The sequence below is a fragment of the Bos javanicus genome, chromosome 5, assembly GCF_032452875.1.
Source record: "Bos javanicus breed banteng chromosome 5, ARS-OSU_banteng_1.0, whole genome shotgun sequence".
Taxonomy (NCBI): Eukaryota; Metazoa; Chordata; class Mammalia; order Artiodactyla; family Bovidae; genus Bos; species Bos javanicus.
In genome coordinates, this window is record NC_083872.1 from 12,706,722 (window position 1) to 12,727,835 (window position 21,114).

General features: G+C 41.4%; 1 protein-coding gene and 2 long non-coding RNA genes across 6 annotated transcripts in view; 2 read left to right on the forward strand and 1 right to left on the reverse strand.

Moving 5' to 3' along the window:
- The window catches only part of LOC133247175 (uncharacterized), a 105,730-nt gene extending 103,488 nt beyond the window's left edge, over window positions 1–2,242 (forward strand). Inside the window, exons 2-3 of the long non-coding RNA XR_009736293.1 lie at window positions 1,320–1,475; window positions 1,928–2,242. This is a non-coding gene — a long non-coding RNA (uncharacterized LOC133247175). The remainder of the gene's footprint in view (window positions 1–1,319; window positions 1,476–1,927) is intronic.
- Window positions 64–17,823, reverse strand: LOC133247174 (uncharacterized). 3 transcript variants are annotated; one of them, XR_009736292.1, is made up of 5 exons: window positions 17,161–17,248; window positions 9,968–10,042; window positions 2,174–2,206; window positions 801–834; window positions 64–374 (listed from the first exon to the last, which is right to left on the reverse strand). It is a non-coding gene; the product is annotated as an uncharacterized LOC133247174 (long non-coding RNA). The 3 variants fall into 3 exon arrangements; XR_009736291.1 differs by having other exon boundaries at window positions 796–834; XR_009736290.1 differs by lacking the exons at window positions 64–374; window positions 801–834; window positions 2,174–2,206; window positions 9,968–10,042 and adding an exon at window positions 16,413–16,929 and having other exon boundaries at window positions 17,161–17,823.
- A 1,575-nt stretch (window positions 17,824–19,398) lies between these two features.
- Window positions 19,399–21,114, forward strand: part of TMTC2 (transmembrane O-mannosyltransferase targeting cadherins 2) — a 414,333-nt gene continuing 412,617 nt past the window's right edge. Inside the window, exon 1 of one of the 2 annotated variants that reach the window (XM_061415655.1) lies at window positions 19,399–19,487. In XM_061415655.1, the coding sequence (XP_061271639.1) occupies window positions 19,405–19,487 (83 nt within the window). In that variant the 5' untranslated portion in view covers window positions 19,399–19,404. The remainder of the gene's footprint in view (window positions 19,488–21,114) is intronic. The other variant, XM_061415657.1, reaches the window with a different exon arrangement.

Here is a 21,114-nt window from a genome sequence, read left to right on the forward strand (position 1 = left end):
TAAGGATCAAACCCAAATCTCTTGCTTTGCAGGCAGATTCTTTACCTATTGAGCTAGGAGGATTTGTGTAGCGGACCTCAATGGCTCAAAACTCCCACTATTTTTTTTTTATTATCTGTAATCATCTGAAATTGCGTTTTCCTCATTCTACATGATCACTGTTTACTAATCCAAACTCAAAGAATACAAGTTAATGTTTATTCGCTTTAAAACAGTCAGCAGGGCATAGGCCATGTAATCACCCTCCATCTGTTTCTTGATGATTCCACACAAAATAACAAGCATCCTCCCTGTAAGCCATAGTTCTTTTATGTGCATCTGGTGGTAGAGAAAAGGAATGCATTGCCCTCTGGTTTATGGTTCCATTTTAGTAACTGAAAAAAATACAAAAATAGGAAGACTGTGTATAAATAAGTAACTGTAGCATATTTCTCTCCACTGTTGGTACTCATCACTTTGTTAGAGATAATAATTTAACATATGCTATTATGTTGGACTTTATAATAGAAGCCAAGATCTTTTAGAAAAAAATCAATGCTTAAGTTGGTATTTTATTTTAAACTGTCTCTTGTACGGGTAAATGCATGAAAAGGGTTTAATAATTCAGCCCAGCAAGCAACTACTATGCAACCACTGGGTGCCAGCAAGATTTGGGGAAGTTGCCTTTAACACGATAAGAGAAGCAAATTTCTGTGATTTCTTTCAATTTACTTGGATCTTTCCTTGCTGTTTGAATTTTTAAAAATCTTTATGCTCAATGGAAAAGTGGAGGAAAAGGTCTAACAATATGCATACTTAACTGTGGTCCAAGCATGGTTCTTATATTTTCTCTGCCTGGAAATGGAAAAAAATAGACAAATAATTTTATTATTTACAGCAAAAAGCCCCTAAAGATTATTTTGTGATCAAAATACCTATTTGAAAACAAAATTTGGGGTATTGCTAAAGTCAGGAACCATGTATTAAGTAAAACATCATGCTAACAAAAAATGTTTAATGTACGGCTTTTGTGGTGCTATTTTTATTTACCCAACACAGCTGACAAAAGCAATCAGTCAATAGTGTAATCACTGAGAGCAGTCAGTCTGACTATTCTGATGAAAATTTCTGAGAAACCTAGAAAGCTCAAAATAAGTATAAGCAGGATGTCTTCTAAAAATCAATACACAAGCTGTGGTAGCATGAAGAAATATATTTAAATAAATGAGCAATTGGGAATACTTCAAAACAACTTTCTTATATATATTTGTTTATTTGGCACATCTCTGACTTCTGCACTGGCATCATATAAGAGAATTTCTTTGCTCTCCTGATCACAGCTTCTCACGTATCAGATATAACAGCTATTTAACTGGCACATCTACACAGCCGTTCCTGACAGGAAGTGCATTAAGACAGTGGATGTAACTGAAGCTGCAGATTTGGAGAGACAGTATCCCAAATGACCAACTGGGCATGTGGCCAGAATATTGCAGGTAACATTTCTCTTTAGAGAAAGGGATACGTCACTTCACAAAGCCACCATCAACTCAACTGAAGTCCTTCTCTCCTAGGACTTCTTCCAGTCTCTTCTCATAGTGACTGGCCATGGCTTAGGACTGTTCAAAGTGCCCTGCATGATATATGAAAACCATCTTCTGAAAATGTATGTTTTGCATGCAGCCATTTTCATAGTTTATAAAACCAGATGTGTACAGGATACACCGGGAGAGAGAAATAACAGAACAGATGAAATAGTTGGGTTATAGTATGTTGGAAAGATTAAATAAAATATTTTTATTTTATAAATTAAAATTTGAAACCAGATCACTTGACAATTGGATGGCTTATAACCATACTGGAGTGATGAGCATTTTCGGAGCAGGTGTTATGCAAAGGGCTGGAGCACAGAAGGAATGAAGCTGTCTTTCAACATTTTTACCTCAAGGGAAATCATACAGAACGAATGGCAGAGACAGATACCGAGCCAACAGATGACAAGAGGACTAGCTCCATTCTCTGGAAAATACGATGATAAGAAACAGATTTCAGCTGTTCCTTAAGTTTTCCCTCTACTGGACAACAAAGCTGCCAAGGAATGAGGATACACAGATTAGGACACACACGTAACCCCTCCACCTGCAGTGCGTCCTGACAAGTCAGTGTGGCTTTGATTCAAGTACGGGAGACCTACCTGGGAAGCGAGATCGTCTTCTTATGTGAAACACTGTATTCCATAGAAGAATCAAGTAAAGCAGGTGAGTATTTTTGTGACATTCTTTAGAAAGCAGCTCAAAATATCCTCTAACATTGGTAATCAGAGGTTCACATAAACACTTCTCTAGAAAGCAGAACCCCACTTTCACCTCCACCAACAAAAACAGACAAATAACAACTGAAGCTAAGAGAAATTAGTGGCAAAGTTCTGTTACTCTATTTTAAGTACATATTATTTTTCAATTTTTCTTCTGATATGAAATGGAACTTATGCCTGCCCCTAACATTTGCAGAGCCCAAGGCAAGAGTATAAATGGAGTATAAACGTTATCATCTACCTTGTAAATCAAATAGTTTTTCTACTGTGACAAATATACTTCTATAACAAAATCTGAAAATGTGTAAAGTTATGATTTTTCATATGACTGACATTTGGCAAAATACCAAAGCTGAATGAATTTAATTACTTTTGCTCATGTTGGACATTTCATTGATAGGCTAGTGATATCTTGATAAATCATAAAATAAACAACTGTAATATATATATTATTATATTTTTTCTATAAAATTATTTTCTTGCATTCATGTTTCAACTCAGCAAACTCATTATGTTGTGAAATCAAGATTTTTACCTAGTTTATTTTCTGATAACAGTAATGATCTAAGGAACTAAATATACAATTATATCCAAAGTGTACAACATGTATTTTCATCAAAACTATGAATGTATGTAAAAAATATAAACAAATTATTTTGTTTTCAAAGTAAATGATATTTCTTCTAAAATATTCATACAGAAAACTACAATTTATAATTAGTAAGTATAAATACTTTAATCAAAGCAATTTAAATAAATCTCATTAAATAATTTTATAAAAATCAATTAATGATCTCACTATTCAAGGTTCCTGTGTTTGCCAGTGTAAAGAGTTAGTATCACATTTTATTGCTAGTCTTCAAATATAAATGTAAAAGAAATGAGTTGTTTACTATTCCACAGCATTCTTCAGCTGCCATGGGCCAGAATTGAAAGTATCACACTAAATTTGTGAGAATGGACAGAACGGTAAATGGAAATATATAAAGAAGCGATTTGCACTGGGACCTAATCAAGACAACAAGATTGAAGGTGGTGAAAAAACTGTTACTGTGAAACAAAAAACTCTCCAGCTGTTGGGTGAGTTCATGAAGGGACTCTCTTGTCCAACTGTAGAGTCCAAAGATGTTTGATGAATTTGGGCTTGATTCCAGCAGGTATGGCTATCCAAGGAGACTCAGTCTGCAGAATGGAAATACAGCCAAAGGAGTCCATAGGCATCAGCCTAGACTAGAAGTCAAGAGACGGATGGAGCTGTGGTTTTAAATGATATATAGCAGAACCTCCTTGAGTAGTGAGAGAGTCCAGGTAACAGAGCTCAGCCTCCATGGATAAGCCTGTCAAAGTTAGGTAGAATGTCAGGGCCCCGGCCAAGTGGGCTTGGGTGCAGGGAAAAGCTCTACATCCAGATGGAGTCTGAAGTGATGAGAGAAAACCAAAACAGATGTCTGGATATATACATAGATTTAACCAACACAAGTGGGCTAAGGGGAAACTATTCATTCAGTAAGCAAACTGTGGGGGAAACAGGAAGCACGTGGACCCCAGGTCCTCTCCTCTTGCGAAGGGTGCAGATGTATTTTCTGCCATGGTGAGAATCATTTCAGGCTTTGGTTGAGGTTTGAACTCGAATGAAAGGGGCATTTGTGATTATTGTTGAGTGGCACTAAGAAGACATGAACTGAGCAATTTAAAAATAGTGCCATGGCTTGGTATATATATATTTTTAAATGCATATATGGGATTGTTGGGCTTCCCAGGTGGCTCAGTGGTACAGAATCAGCCTGTGAATGCAGGAGATGTGGGTTCGATCCCTGGGTCCAGAAGATCCCCAGGAGGAGGAAATGGCAACCCACTCCAGTATTCTTGCCTGGAGAATTCCATAGACCGAGGCGCCTGACAGGCTATGGTCCATGGGGTCACAAAAAAGTTGGACATGGCTTAGTGACTAAACAACAACAACAACATGGGATTGTTGGGGAAATTATTTATTATGGTTTTAATGTATAGGCCCAATATATTGGTGAAGTTTAATTTAACTATGAGTACATTTTGACCTGATCTTTAGGGTAAATTTTGTATTAAAACATTATGAAAGTTTTCATTAATTTATTTTAAATGGATGTATATTATAAAATCAATTATAAAATTCTTATTATACCTCTTAAGACTCTTGAAACTGCTATTCCCTATGCATCAATCTGGGTCCTCATGGCTCAGCAGTTACCTTAACATGGATAGTTTCTGCAACAGTGCTGAATGACTTGAAACTGTGTACTGAGTTTTTGGCATCAAGCCTTCTCTGGTGGCTCAGATAGTGAAGAATCTGCCTGCACTGCAGGAGATGTGGGCTTGACCCCTGGGTTGGGAAGATCCCCTGGAGAAGGAAATGGCTACTGACTCCAGTATTCTTGTCTGGAGAATCCCAAAGTTCACAGGGTCGCAAAGAGTCGAACACGACTGAGCAACTCACACTTTCACTTTCATAAAAACATATCTCTGTTATGAAACTAAGCTAATCCGTGGATCAGCTCTGTCCATGAAAATGCAAGTTTCTGAACACATGATCTTGAAAGACAAGTTATGTTTTCAAGTTCTGAAAAGTAATTCTAAATTACTTTACATTCTAAAGATGACTTTCAATGCGGTCAGTAATACTGCTGTTGCATGAGATTTCAAAGAAAAGGGCTTTGGATTAGGAACTTGGATTTCAAGGGACTGGTGAGGATAGTGAAGTATTTTCCTGTTCTCACTGACTTTACATTGCAAAGGCTTTTTTGTTTTTATATGACCCAGGAGAAGCATAATTAAGGAACCAAGTAGTCACTTATATTTGGGGGCTGTACACTTTACTAATAAGTGGCAATTAGTGAAGCATAGGAAATGGAAACCATTTTTGTTGAAGTTTTTCCTAAAAAGTTTCTATCTTAAATTATATTTTAAGTCCAATGACTGATCTGAGATAGGAAATGACCTCTTCTAAGACCACTTTAAACTCAACATTCAGAAAACTAAGATCATGGCATCTGGTCCCATCACTTCATGGGAAATAAATGGGGAAACAGTGGAAACAGTGACAGACTTTATTTTTTTGGGCTCCAAAATCACTGCAGATGGTGATTGCAGCCATGAAATTAAAAGACGCTTACTCCTTGGAAGGAAAGTAATGACCAACCTAGATAGTGTATTTAAAAGCAGGGACATTACTTTGCCAACAAAGGTCCGTCTAGTCAAGGCTATGGTTTTTCCAGTGGTCATGCGTGGATATGAGCGTTGGACTATAAAGAAATCTGAGCGCCGAAGAATTGATGCTTTTGAACTGTGGTGTTGGAGAAGACTCTTGAGAGTCCCTTGGACTGCCAGGAGATCCAAACAGTCCACCCTAAAGGAGACCAGTCCTGGGTGTTCATTGGAAGAACTGATGCTGAACCTGAAACTCCAATACTTTGGCCACCTCATGGGAAGAGCTGACTCATTGGAAAAGACCCTGATGCTGGGAGGGATTGGGAGCAGGAGGAGAAGGGGACGGCAGAGGATGAGATGGCTGGATGGCATCACCGACTTGATGCACATGAGTTTGGGTGAACTCCAGGAGTTGGTGATGGACAGGGAGGCCTGGTGTGCTGCGATTCATGGGGTCACAAAGAGTCGTACATGACTGAGTGACTGAACTGAACTGAACTGAACTGAAGACCACTTTGGTAGAAGCTTTATTTTACGGACATTCAGACAAATACTTTGATTTTAACTTGTTTTATATTATTTTCTGCTAAATGCATTAGAAAAATAGCAAACAAATTAATCTTCCTTTAAATACATGGTCTATTTTGCTGAAATAATTCTGCCAACAGTCAGCTTATTAAAATGAGTTGGTATTGCAGAGATATGCTGTAATGTATATTTTAAAAATATATTTAGTAGGGTAACTTTAAAAAATGATGCAAATAAATAGTAATTCTTAATTCCAAATGTGTCTGACAACTTGAAATGGTCTTAAAAGAGGTTCTCTGCAAATTTCATTAATTATCACTTAAAGTTGATTTACCAGCATCTCTTTCCTTTTTACCTGTGGTAAAGAACACATAACATAAAATTTACTGTCTTGATAATCCTTAAGTGTACAGTATAGTATTGTTGACTATATGCAAATTGTATGATGGCAGATCTTTAGGACATTTTCAACTTGACTGAAACTCTATACCACTGAACAGGAACTCTGCCCCACCCCTCCACCAGTCCCTGGCAACCATTCCCAACATCAGTTTTAATGAATGATCCTTGACTTAATATTATACAGTTCTAGAATTTTCCAAAAGTATCTATACATATTCTTAAGGAATTTTTGTTGTTGTTTTGAGTCGCTTTTACCAAATAATTGTTTCCAGAACGTTTGAATGCTTTCCAAGGATGGATAGCCAATTTTTACTTCTTTGTTATCTGATGTTTCTGTTATAAAAAATAATTTTTAGAGGCAATTTTAATCAGATGAAAAATAGGAAATGTAATTAGTAGATTTTTGTGAATACATAGTATTCTGTAATCTCTATATCTGGCCTCAAGGTAAAAGACTAATTTTTCTCTATCTATAAAATAGTTTTTAAAAAATATTTCTTTATGTCTGTGTAGATTGGCAGCTCCCTCACTTGGCTCTCAATACTAAATTGAAGTATAAAACTTCCAACAGTGGGAATTAATCCCTTCTCTGCCTGAATCTTAGCTTCTTCTTTAAAAAATATTTGGGAATTCCCTGGCAGTCTATTGGTTAGGACTTGGTGCTTTATCTGCCAAGGCCCTGGGTAAAGTAAGATCCTATAAGTCAAGTGGTACGGCCAAAAAAAAGTGTTTTCTTCTAGGTTATTTGAGATATAAATGACTCATGGCACTGTGTAAGTTTAAGGTGTACAGCCTGATGATTCGTCTTACACACATCAAAAGATGATGATAACTTCATACTGAAGATAGTTCTCAATATTGTGAATAAGCTAGACATCGTATATGATTTAAAATACAAAAAAAGCTTTTGAAACAAGACAGGTGTAGCATAGAATTCCGGGTCATCGTTTACTAGTTGTACCATCTAGTTCAAGTTACTTCATATCATTGACCCTCAGTTTTGTGAATTGTGAAAAGACACTAACAATGCCCATCTGGTGAGACAGGGAATTCAGTTACATAGCATATTTAACGGAGAAGGCAATGGCAACCCACTCCAGTACTCTTGCCTGGAAAATCCCATGGATGGAGGAGCCTGGTAGGCTGCAGTCCATGGGGTCGCTAGGAGTCAGATACGACTGAGCGACTTCACTTTCACTTTTCACTTTCATGCATTGGAGAAGGAAATGGCAACCCACTCCAGTGTTCTTGCCTGGAGAATTCCAGGGACGGCAGGGCCTGGTGGGCTGCCGTCTATGGGATCGCACAGAGTTGGACACGACTGAAGCGACTTAGCAGCAGTAGCAGCAGCAGCAGCATATTTAAAGTAGCTGGCATAGTGCTGGTAGAATGGCTCAGCAGGTAAAGAACCCGCCTGCAGTGCAGGAGACACAGGAGACCCAGGTTTGATCCCTGAGTCGGGACGACACCCTGGAGGAGGAAATGGCAACGCCCTCTCAAATTCTTGCTTGGATAATTCCATGGACAGAGGAGCCTGGTGGTCTAAGGTCCATACGGTCGCAAAGAGATGGTTGTGACTAAACACAGACACAACAAAATAAACACCTTTTTTTTCCCCCTCTTTCCCTACATCAGAAACCCAGTTTAATTTGGCAGTAGGTAAGAGAGACAGTAAAGGGGATGGGGTGGAGGGATAAGGGAAAACAAAGTATTCATACAAGGTAGACGTGTACCTGTAGGCAGCCACTGTGTTTGGCTTTTTGTAGTGTATTGTCAGCAATGGAATTGACACCCATTCCCAGAGCCAGGTTAGAAGATGGGTCAGCCAGGCAGTTGCCCAGTACTCTGATCCATTAGGGATACAAAATTACAACTGAAACAAATTGGAAATATAGGGCATGTTTGACTCCTTTCATAACAAGCAGGCTAAAAAGATGATTACTCCCTTGAATTGCAACTCAGAAATCCCGTTGGGTCAGAATCAGCCTGTCTCCACTGGGTAGTTTTGTAGCCTGCTCCTGCAAGTAGGGGGCTTGGTGCAATAACCCTGAAACTTAAGTCTGTAGTTCCCATCAGCTGAAGGATAAAACTGACTATAGAACATGATCGATGCTATTTGCTGAGAACCAATGATTTACAACTAAAGTTTAGATGCTTGTTCTAAAGCTCAAAAAAGAAAACCTGATGCTACAACAGGAACCACAGGAAATTGGGAAATGTTTTGCTGCCATGAATGCATGAGAGGAGGCAGGGAATTTAAATGCTAAAAAAAAAAACAAAAAACAAAACAAAAAAAAACCTGTAAGCACATCCATTACATTGTTTTGTTATTGTTTAGTTTGAGACTCCACGGACAGCAGCCCGCCAGGCTCCTCTGCCCATGGTGTCCATGGGATTTCCTAGGCAAGAATACTGGAGTGGGTTGCCATTTTCTTCTCCAGAGGATCTTCCTGATCCAGGGACCAAACCCGCATCTCCTGCGTCTTCTGCTTTGCAGGCGACCTCTTGCCACTCAGCCACCAGGGCCGAATGTTGGTGATTAGTGCAATCCAATTACAGTATAGATGTGAGTGATAATCCCACCCAGGTTATAGTATTGTGTCATCTTCCAAGCATATAATAGGTTTGTCATTTTGAACATAAAGAAAAATACCCGTTGAACAAATATTTTAAGGATATTGGTTAGAAGGAGTGATACCTGCATGTCTTAATAGTGACTGCCCGTTCTACTACTATTATTGTAGGTTATAAATGCTCACTCTGCTTCTCATACAGAGAAACACACTCAGGAAACAGATACAATTACATTTAAATACCTAAATGCCACATGTACCTAGTCACATACTTACATATAAATGTACTTAATACATAAAAAGAAGCAAATAAGAGCCAGATTATAAGGGCTTATAATAAATAGCAAAGAGAAATATAGCTTAAACTATTATAATTAAACAGAAGTAGGGAATGATTAAAAAACAAAAAAGAACAGATTTGTTTTATACTATCCAATTTCAAGACTTATAAAGCTTCAGTAATCAAGATAATTTGATACTGGCATAAAAATAGACAAAAGGACCAATGGACAGAATATATACCCAGAAAAAGACCTACCCATACCTCAATTAGGGCTTCCCAGGTGGTTCTGTGGTAGAGAACTGCCTGTAATGCAGAAGACAGGGGTTCAATCCCTGGGTCGGGGAGATCCCCTGGAGAAGGACCTGGCAACCCACTGCAGTATTCTTGCCTGGGAAATCCCATGGACAAAGGAGCCTGGTGGGCTACAGTCCATGCGGTCGCAGAAGAGTCGGCCACTGCTTAGTGACTGAACAAGCATGTAACAATTAACCAAGACACAAAGGCAATTCAGTGGGGAAACAGACTTTTTAACAAACTGTGCTGGAACAATTGAACATCCAAGGACCAAAAGCAAACACACACACAAAAAACCAACCAACCAACCCCAACAAAAGCAAACTTTGAGTCATACCTCATCCCATATATAAAAATTAAGTCAAAAGGAATCATTGACCTAATTCTAAAACCCTGAACGATAATACTTACAGAGAAAAACAGGAGAAAATCTTTGTGACCTTAAAATAAGCAAACATTTCTTGGGTCAAACACCAAAAATGAGATCTAAAAACAAAAAAAAGATGAATTTAATCAAAATTAAGAATTTCTGCTCTTTGAAAGACACTGACAAGCCACAAGCTGAGAGAAATGTTTGCAAATTACTTATCTTATGCAGGACTTTTGATTTAAATAAAGAAATCTCAAAATCCAATAAGAAAACAGCAATGCAATTGTTTTAAAGGGGGAAAAAAAATACCGCAAAACATTTGTTGTTGTAGCCCACCTGGCTTCGCTGTCCATGGGATTTCCCAGGCAAGAGCACTGGAGTGGGTTGCCATCTTCTTCTCCAGGGGATCATCTTGATCCAGGAATCCAACCCATCTCCCCTGCATTGCAGGCAGATTTTTTGCTGCTGAGCCACCAGGGAAGCCTTCAAACACAGCTACTGGTTTGCAAAGAAAGGGGTCCTTGTGAGAAGGAAAGGGACAGGCTCCAGAAGCTAAGAGGCAGGGAATTTCCTGGTTGTCCAGTGGTTAGGTATCCACACTTTCACTGCAGGGTGCACAGCTTTGATCCCTGGTTGGGGAACTAAGATACCACATGCCACGTGGTACAGCAAAAACAAACAAAGAAACAAAACTTAAGAGGCAAAGAAATGGAAACCTCAGTTCTACAACTGCAAAGAACTGAATTCTGCCAACAACTGAATGAGTCTGGAAATTGAATTCTCCTCTACAGCCTCCAGATGAGAGCCCAGCTCTCTAAACCCCTTTGTTGCTTAGCTGCTGAGTGGCGTCCAACTCTGTGACCACATGGACTGTAGCCCACCAGGCCCCTCTGTCCATGGGATTTTCCAGGCAAGAATACTGGAGTGGGTTGCCATTTCCTTCTCCAGGGGATCTTTCTGACCCAGGGATCGAATCTCCATCTTTTGCATTAGCAAGAGGATTCTTTACCGTTGAGCCAGCAGGGAAACACCTAAACCCCTAAATTCCCATCATATGAGATCTTGAACTGAGAATGCAGTTGAGCCATGCTGGACTTAGGACTACAAAACTGTGAGCTAATAAACTGGTGTTGCTCAAGCAGCTAACAACAATGGAGAAGAAGGAAAATAAGAAGAGAGGGAGGAAGAGGAGGAAGAGGGGAAGGGAGATGAGGGGAAGAGGGAGAAATGACTTGAACAGATATAGCACCAAAGATGTATGGGTTGAAGATAAGCATATGAAAACATGTTCAACATTATTAGTATTAGGGAAATGGAAATTAAAAGTATAATGAGATACTACTATACACTTAGTTAGATGTCTAAAATTAAGACTGATCCTCAAATGTGGCAAGGATGTGGAATAACTGGAACTCTCATAAGCTGCTTATGGGAATGTTAAATGTTATAACTACCTTGGAATAAGTCTGGCAGTTTCTTAAAATATTAAACACTACCAAATGACTCAGACATCCCACTCCTAGGTATTTAAACAAGATATATGAAAGTTTATGTTCAAATAGAGCCTTCTCATAAGTGTTGATTGCAGCTTTGTTTGTAAACTGGAAACAATTCAAATTCTGTTCATCAACAGATGAATGGAAAAACACATGGTAATATAGCCATACAAATAGAATATTACTCAGAGAAAGAGATGAAAAGAAATGAACTATTAATATGCACAAAACATGGAAGAATTTCAAGATAATTATGCTCAGTGAAAGAAGGCAACTCTCACCCCTGAAAAAGTGCATGGTGTTATTTCCATTTATGTAAAATTCTAGAAAATGAAAACCCGTCTCTCCTGAGAGGAAGCAGATTCGGTAGTTGCCTGTGTCACTTTGCAGTATAATCAGGGGAGACACGTAGCCAAAATCATCCAAGCTAATGGATCACAACCTTCCAGCCCAGCACTGGCGTGTGATTAACTCAGGGAGGAGGTGCAGAGGAATGAGAGGCTCCTGATCCACGTTCCCATTGGTGTTCAGCTTGGAACTGATGAATTTAGTGTTGACATCATTTGTCCATTTCAGTCCAAGGACTGACTCTCTGGAACTGATTGCCAAGAAAATAAATGCCTTAGCTTCACATCTACCATTGCAGACAGACTCTTTTCTGATTAGTTTGTATATCACAGGGCAAGATCTTCACACATGTGAGGGTGAAGATCTTTGTTCTTTTGTGCATGGAGATTTCAAGCCTTTTGTTGGAGCAAAACATGCAAAAATGAAAGAACAGAATGAAAAGAACAAGAGAAAAAAGATAAAAGACTAAAGAGTATTGGAAAGAAAAGTGCAGGATAGTGGAAGACTATACATAAGGCCATAAATGTATAATTCACTTGTAACTATTAAATAAGTCATAAATTTTAAGATATTTATTCATTCAAAGGGGCAAGTTAATTAAATTTATTGCAAAAGTTTTAAATGAATTGATTTTTGTCATTTACTTAATAGGAATCTAATCATTTTAATAGGAATAATAAGTGGATTTAACAGGCTTTATGACGTGCAAATATATAGTGGTGTCTTTAACATAATAAAGTGTCTTTAACATTTGGAAAACCAACTAAAGCATTTATACAAGTGACTTAATATTATTATATAACATTAATTATATATGATATATAATATTATTGGAGAAGGAAATGGCACCCCACTCTAGTACTCTTGCCTGGAAAATCCCATGGACGGAGGAGCCTGGTGGGCTACAGTGCGTGGGGTTGCAAAGAGTCAGACACGACTGAGCGACTTCATATAATATTATACAATAATACAATATTAATGAAATTATATTAATATAATATAACATTACATTATATAGCAATTATACATTAATATATTAATATGACACATTAATATTATTAAGTCACTTATATAAATATTTTAGTTGGTTTTCCAAATTTTGATTTTCATTAATACTTTCATTATTATGCTGAATTTTGGGTTATGCTTATCTTAATTATTCCTCATAGATGGTGTGGATTATGTTAGGAAAAAGTCTATGCATGCTTGAATATGTTTATTCTTAAAAATATATGGTATACATGTATGTTTTATGGGGGAGTTTCTATCACATGTTAGAGTGTGGTCTTTGCAGGTATCTATATCGGATTTGGGAAAAGTCAAGCAAAAATGATAAAGAAAGACTTCCACAGTGTTTTATCCTGAATGTTCTGAGGGATAGTAGAGGAGGAAAAATATGAGTTTAATCAAAACACCTTGGCTATAGCCAGGAATTCCCTTTCCTGAAATAGATCCTAATGAAGATGTGGCCTTTTGAATGGGAGACTACACTGAATTAACACACAGATCTTGGAGTTAAAAGACATATATTTCAAATGTCAGATTCATCACTTAGAGGCAGTCAGACTATAGACAATTTCTCAACCTTCATTTCCTTATCTGTAAAATATGGTGGTAAAGGTACCTATCTCCCAGGGCTCTTGAGAGGATTAAATGAGATCACAACACGGACTGTGCTCCCAAAATGCCTAACACCTAAAAAGTGTTTAGGGCCGGGAGCTGTTTCATAAAAGTGGGTCACACGTGGCTGTAGAAGATATTAGAGCAAGAGGAGCCAGGCTAAATAAAGCTTTGACCACTGGGAGGAGTAGGCAACTAGCTTTTAAGTGAAATCATTGTGTTGTCCAGCGTAGTAGCCACTAGACAATGTTGCTGTGTACATTTCAGTTAATTAAAATTAAATAAAACTTATAGTTTAATGGCTTACTCACAGTAGCCGTACTTTATATGCTCAGTAGCCACACGTAGCTGATGGCTACCACATCGAGGATCATAGGTATTAAACCACCTTTGTATAAAGTTTTACTGGATAATGCTGGCTGTAAAGAGTCTATCCAGGTTGGGCTAAGCGTCAAGGCAATATTCATGAATAACTGGTTAATTTACCTAAGGTCCACATCAAAACTAATCTTCTACTTTTTGATTTTTCTTTTATTATATAGAATCTGAGTCTTATCAAAACTCTGTTACCCAAAATTCTGTGCCATTTTCAAGCTGTTAGAATATTTTTGATCACTGTTTATACCAGTGCTTGTAATTGCTTTCAGAGAGATTCTATGAAAGAGGCCGTCCTTGGTTTTTTTGACTGAGTTTCTGAATTCTATCATTAGCCTCAACATCTCTGCAATTATCCATATCTGGTTATTAGCATGTTATTTCTATACTCCTCCTCCACCTCCACGTCTCTGAACTGGAAGCTGGGAGACTGGGAGATTCTTAAAGTGATCATTCTTTTAGTAGCAGCTGGTTCTTAACCGCCCTGGGTGAGAGAGGGAGACAGGATCTCTATCCTTTGCTGCTTCTTCCTAATTACATTCCTAATAGATGGCAAGTGTGGGGATAAAGCATGGTTACATTTGTAGTATCTACAGGGTAGCACTTTAAGGTATGCTGGGATACGTGGAAAGGTAACGTGTAGCCAATGCATTGACTGTCATTAGTTACCCAAGCAGCCCGGGGGCCTCTTTCAGCTCCCTGACCCACATTTCATCCATGCTCTGCTGTTTTTCTCCCGCAGGGTTATTTCCTGAGTAAAGCCCAGAGCTTAGGAGTCCCTCAGCAGAAAGCCCTGTTCTGACCTCCCTTAACAGGCAGTTTCACCTGCTGGGCTAGTGCCTTTCTGCTTCCTAGTCAATCTGTTAAGATTTTAGCAGGAGATTCTTGGATACCTTTTCACAAAACATATGGGAGATTGTAATTACTTTGGCCTGGTACAATTTTAAGAATTGAGAGAGCAAGGACGAGGTGCAAATCTTCTGTTCATAAATAACTAAATCTGTGGGTGCTTTAAAAGGCATCCTAGGCAGCAGGAGAATTTATGTGCCACATTTCACCCTTGGCACACTTTCCAAATGAATTGTTCAAAGAGAAGTTGTATTAGGACAAATAGAAATGACGACCAAGACCAGATGTGGATTTTTAGTTAATATTTATGCAACACCCAAAGGGAAGATGGTATTGCACAATAAACTAAAAATGTCTTAGGCAAATAAGGAAATCTTTACCCCAAGGAACTGGCACCGCAGAGGTATGAATTATACAACAAAGGACTGGGAATACAGAACAAATGCAGGGTAGGTCAGGGCAACTATAAAAAATAATTCATTGAGGAAGTGGTGAGGTAGCAGATGTGTGGAAACTACTTGGGGAAAATAAGGGCTTAGCACTTTTTTGGCCAGTCTTGTATCTAAGGTAGAAAACTCAAGGCAGCCAGCTTAATTTCCTTCCTCTGTGAAGAGCAATAGTAACTTTAAATAGAATATATATATTTCAGAACTCAGGCAGCAATCTTATAATCTCACCTTAATAAATTAAAAAGGAATGTCCTCAGGTTTGAAATGATCTCCAAGGAGAGTGATGACATCTTTACATCTTTAATCTGATTTCTCCCCAAAGTTGTTTAAGGGAGGTTGAAAATGCAGGCTTCGGCTGCTTCTGAGCCCTTGGAAAGCGGTGAAAGAGACCAAGGCTTAATGCGCTGGAAGAGTACTGAGACCCACGTTAAATTATAGAAGGAAAATTTGTTAAAAGCAACTGGATTTCTCACACACAGCTGGATTTCCAGCCTTTCATTCATCAGGATTGGCAAGATGTGCCACTTTATGGCATGTCTCACAGTGTCCTGTGCTTCTAATTCAGAGAAGTTGGAGATGGGGAGAGGAGAAAAGGAGGGGGCAAGGGAGGAGTATAGAAAATGTTCCTTTAAAACTGTGGGAGTCTTGAAAATGGAGACAGCTCTGGGAAATGCTTACAAGCTTTTAGCAGGCTGAACCCAAAGCTCTTATACTTTCATTCCTCTGAGTCCTCTTAATTATTGAACAGGGCTGTCTGTGACTTCCTACCTCTCCCACTTTCCTGCAGAGTCGATGCATTCTTAAGAAGGTGTAACCTACTTCCTCCCTCTCTCCTTTGTTAATTTTTCACTATCTCTAACATCGACAACAAATCAGCTTGCCCTATTCTCAAGATTAAAGTTTGTGTATTTTCAGTTATTATAGTTTCTGCTGAACATATTTACTTGTTTATTTATTGTCATTTTTTTTTTCCTTTTAGCTGTCCAGATATTTTATAGGTGCTGGGCATCACATGGGAAACAAAACTGATAAGGTCCCTGGTTTCTTGGAGCTGCTCTTCTGGTGGTGATTCTAGATACTGACACCTACGATGAAGAAATTCATGCCGGCAGATGTGACAGGGATCGCTGGTGGAGAGGCTACTTCCTAAAGTGTGGGCTGGAAAAGCCTTTCAAGGTGATGGCATTTGAACCAAGACTTGAATGCTGAGAAGGAGAAGGTCTGGGTGGAAGGCATTCCATGTGGGAGAAAGAAAAGTGTAAATTCCAGAGAACAGGATGTCTGTGTGGCTGGGGCACTGGAGCGCAGTGAGACCGGGAGAGTCACGGGACCAGATGGAGGCTTGCTGGTCGTGGTAAGGATTTGGGTTTTATTCTACGTATAACAAGAAGTCACTGAACATTTTTTTTTCTCCCCTAAGCAGGGAGTTCATAGGGTTTCAAAAGAATCCTTTAATACCTGAAGTTATAACTGAGGAGCGGTGGAAATTACAGTAGAAGCAAGGAGACCACTTGGAAAGCTTCTGCATTAGTCCACGACGGGAACATGGGTAGCTTGGATGAGGACTGCAGCAGTGTGGATGTGATGAGATGTGTTTTGGAGGTAAATGTATTAATTGACAGCCTAAAGGATAAGAGGAAGTTGGAGATAATGAAAGTGAAAGTGTTAGTCACTCAGTGATGTCCAACTCTTTGCAAGTCTATGAGCTGTAGCTGGCCAGGCTCCTCTAGCCCATGGAGTTCTCCAGGCAAGAATACTGGAGTGAGTAGCCATTCCCTTCTCCAGAGAATCTTCCTGACCCAGGGATGGAACCCAGGTCTTCTGCACTGAAGGCAGATTTATTACCATCTGAGCCACCAGGGAACCCTGGAGAGAGTAATAATAATAATAATAATAATAATAATAAATAATAGTTACCACTTCTATTTCATTTAGGTAATAAGTGCTTTACACATGTTGACTACTGTCATCTTCATAATGATATGCCCAGAGATAGGTATTATTATCATCACTGTTTTATGAGAAAACTGAGGAACAAAGAGGTTAAGTGACTGGCTAAAGATCACCCAGATGGGAAGCACTAGAATAGAGACTCACACTCAGGCATCTGATTCTAGAGAAGCTTGATCTTCCAGTGTCCTAGGATCCAGTATCAACAGGTAAGTGCGATGGAGAGACAGAGAGGACCTTTGATGGGGCAAACTTTTTGACAGTGGGCAGAGGTTATGAGGTTAAAAAAAAAAAAAAAGGTAAAGATCAGTGCCTACTTTTAAAGATACAATTCCCTCTTATATGCATTTATGTATGTTTTTCCCAGGGCACAAAAATGGAACCATCCTGCATGGCACAATATAATGAATATTCATGGTTTCATCTGTGTCTACATCGATTTCCTCGTGAACTCAGGAAAAGATAGACCTTTGTTTTGCAGACACTCAAATCACGGTACTTGACTTTCAGGCCACTGCCAGACATCCTGGGGTGGGGGTGGCGGGGCGGTGATCAATTTCTCCACGCCGTTTTGGAGAACTTGCTGGGTAGGTGCTGGTTAGGTTTGAGAGGCGGGGGAGAGGGGAAGTCGGCCTCTCCGGGTCAGTTTTTTAATGCTTTGCGGATGCTAAGCAGCAGGGGGCGCTGCAGCAGTGTACTTCGTGGTCCAAGCGAGCCGCTCATCCAGCCGGAAAGGCCAAGTAGAGAAGAGGTGTGGCCGGCAGCCCACGGTCCTCTTCGGTCTTGCAACTTTAGTACCCAGACCTCGTTCTACACAGACCATTCTTCTACACAATATTTCATCATGTTGGATGCCTTCCATTCGGTCTGCATCCGGGCGGAAAGGAAAGGGCATTAGCTTCCAGTCTTTCTAGGTTTAAGGATAGCGCCGTACTGGGTCGTTAAGACGTCTCTTCTCTGTTCGTTCTCCCAGCCCGCCTGACAGTTCCCTTGAAACCACGAAAAGCCGCCGCAGCTGCGGGTATGCCTGTGTGCGTGCTCATCTTTTTGTCCTCTGTTGGGGTCCATTCTTTTTAAGCTAACTGCGGGAATATTTCCCTCCCCACCCGTCTCTCCATTGACATTTGGGACACAGGTCGGCTCGGAGCTGAAATCTCCCTCCTAAGATGCCATCTCAAACTCGCCAACCCCCACTACCCACTCCATTTCGGCTCCTGCACAGTGAGGGTGTCTGACGCGTCGCGTGTGTGCTCGTGGCGACCAAGTCTGCAGCACTAGCCAAACCTGTTCTTCCTCTCCCGGTCCCCAGAAGTCTCTCCAGCTGACCGGACTTACGCCTGGCATCGCTTGGCACACGCAGCGCCCGGGGTTGAGATCCCGCTGGTGTCAGGCGCCGCCAGGCAGCAGCGGAGCGAGCGACCGCGTCCTCCCGGTCTCATTTTTCCCGCGCCCAGGGCGCACTCCAGCTACCTCTTTGGGCTGTTTTCCAGCCGTCGCCCCTGGATCCCCGCGGCTTCCCAGACTGAAATCGAAGGTGAACGAAACAGGGGGAGGGCGGGAGGTGGGAAGGCGGAGCCTCCCGCCCGGGGAGAGAGTGGGAGGAGCCTCTAGCCTAGGGGGTAATGTGGGCGGAACCTTAGGGGGCGGATCTGGGTGGGGAAAGGGGCTGGGCGATCCGGGGATGGAGGGTTGGCCACGCAGGCGCGGGGGGCAGCGCCGAGAACCCCACGCGGGAGCTTCTGGAGGCTCCAGCCACCGCTTCTCACTTCACTGGAGAAGGCGCTAGGGCCGGGAGGGGAGCTAATAAAGAGTGAATGAGCTGCAGCCGCTGTGGCGGCCGGAGTCTGCCCGAGCGGCATAGGAGCCGTGTGCCCGGGAGGCGGCGAGGGGAGGCGGTTTGCCTTGTCCCTCCCAGCAGCCCTTCTCTCTCTCTCTCTTCCTCCAGCTGGTCCCAGAGCCCGGCTCGGTCCGGTCCCTCTGCCCCTACCCCGCACTCTCCCACCTTCTCCGAGTCCCACTCCGCACCTAGGACGCCCCGCACTGCCATGGGTTAGGGTGGCGGCTACGAGCCGCGCGAAGGACCAGCCTTGTGCATCCGCCGGGGGACGCGGAGCCCGAACGCCGCTCGCCGCTCGCCGGCGCAGGGCATGGGGAGCGCGGTGTGAGCCCGCACTCGGGGAGGACGCAGGAGCTGCGGAGACGGGCGAGGAGGAGGAGGAGGAGGAGAGCGGTGGATTGGAAGGACCCGAGGGAGGAAGGCAGGGTGGGGAAGCGAGGGAAAAGTGAAGCTGGGAGGAGAAAGCGGCGGAAGGTGGGGATTGATGCTTCTGTTTTTTGTTGCCGCTGCTGCCCTCGCGCTGGGAGCCGAGCCGGAGAGAAGGCGGTGGAGAGATGATTGCAGAGTTGGTGAGCAGCGCTCTGGGGCTCGCCTTGTATCTCAACACCCTGAGTGCGGATTTCTGCTATGATGACAGGTAAGGGGGTGAGAGGAAGGGGTGACGGGCTGCCTGGGGACTCCGCGGTGGCTTTGAAGCTTCCCGCTTTAAGGCTGGAAGTGCATCTTGGAGGGACTATTCCTGCACCTGACGGCTTAGGAGACGGGTAAACATCCGAACCTAAAGCAAACATTCGGGACGCGGGCTCACAGGGCGGGCTGAGGGAGTTTGGGTTCTTACTTTGCAGCAGGTTCCTCTCCTTGCTTCTAGAGTGTTGGCAGATGCTTAAGTTTCTTAGCGGAAGTCACAGCAATTTGGGAAACTGTTTAATGAACGCATTAAAAACAATTCTTAGATATTCCTTGGTGTAACAAAAGCACATTGAGCGATTTTACGTCTGGGCTGGAAGGAAGCTGCTCCCTGCCCTCTAATAGATCTGCCCTCTAACGTTTCCTTTTATTGATGGGACACTTTTATTTCCCGAGGTTGAAACACACATTTGACAGTTGCCCAAATAGTGGAGAGATCGCACTGTTTCAACTTTCCCTTTTGACGCGTGGTGTATATTACTTTGCGCCAGGGCAGTGCTGCGCCCCCGCCTCCCTCACAGATCGATGAAGTATTACTTTATAAAAGTCTGGGCCTTCATTTCTGTTTGGGAGTTTTACTTTAGACGTTAGCGATTCTTTTGTGCTAACTGGGGGAAGAAGACGCCCCTAGAGACTGAAGTTGTCTTCTGCATTTGGGTTAGTTTGGGTGGCTAATGAGACCTGAACTGTGTTGTCAAAGAAACTGCATCGATTTCTGGGAAATGTCACAGTTGTGCTCGTGTCTCTACCTATTTTTTTTTAAACGTTGTTAGTGTTTAGAAACTGATGAAAAGCTCCACTAGGGGAAATTCCAATTTGTGTCTTTCCGGTGACTTAATCTGATTACAATGAAAACAGATGCATAATTAAAATATATTAGGGAGAACAGCACGCCTGGCTAAACTTATTAACCGTCCTGGGGTGTTTCATGCTCCATTGAAATTAAACCATCCAAAAAGTGAGCACAGATTTACTTTGACAGCTTTTCAGCAGCCTCTCTGGGTTATGGAAAGTGAATGGATCCCCAGGGTCAGGGAGAGGCAGTGAGTGAACTTAAGCAAAGTGGTTGATGGGGAAGATGAAGGCAGAATCTTCTCTAGATGGTGATTAGCCAGATTCTGTATCCTCTGCTGTGCCCCCTCTCCCACTTAAAAGGGTGTTCATAGTTGTACACCTTAAGTCACCAAATCTTGGTTCACACCCACGTCTGTTACAAAATCCCCTGGTAATAGATGCAAGAACATCCAGCAGACCCTTCTCAGTGCCTTTTATGTAAGTGTCTATCAGATACTAGTTGATAGAAAGCCACTGGTAGACATAAACTTTTCCTTAACTTTCAAGCGATGTGCATGCGGTCTTTAGCAATTATGCTGCAAGCTCTGAGAAACAAATGGTCTGTGTGTAAGAGTGATATGAGCTGCTTGTGTTCCCTCCAACTTTGTGTTACTATGCACCTGCTATTTTCTAGAGTACTGGCAGAAAAAAACTCTTGCTTTCCAGAGTTGGGTGACTTTTCAGTAAAGTGAGCTCAGGGGAGAATCTGGGCTGTTACTGGTACTGTTGGGGACAGTTTGAAG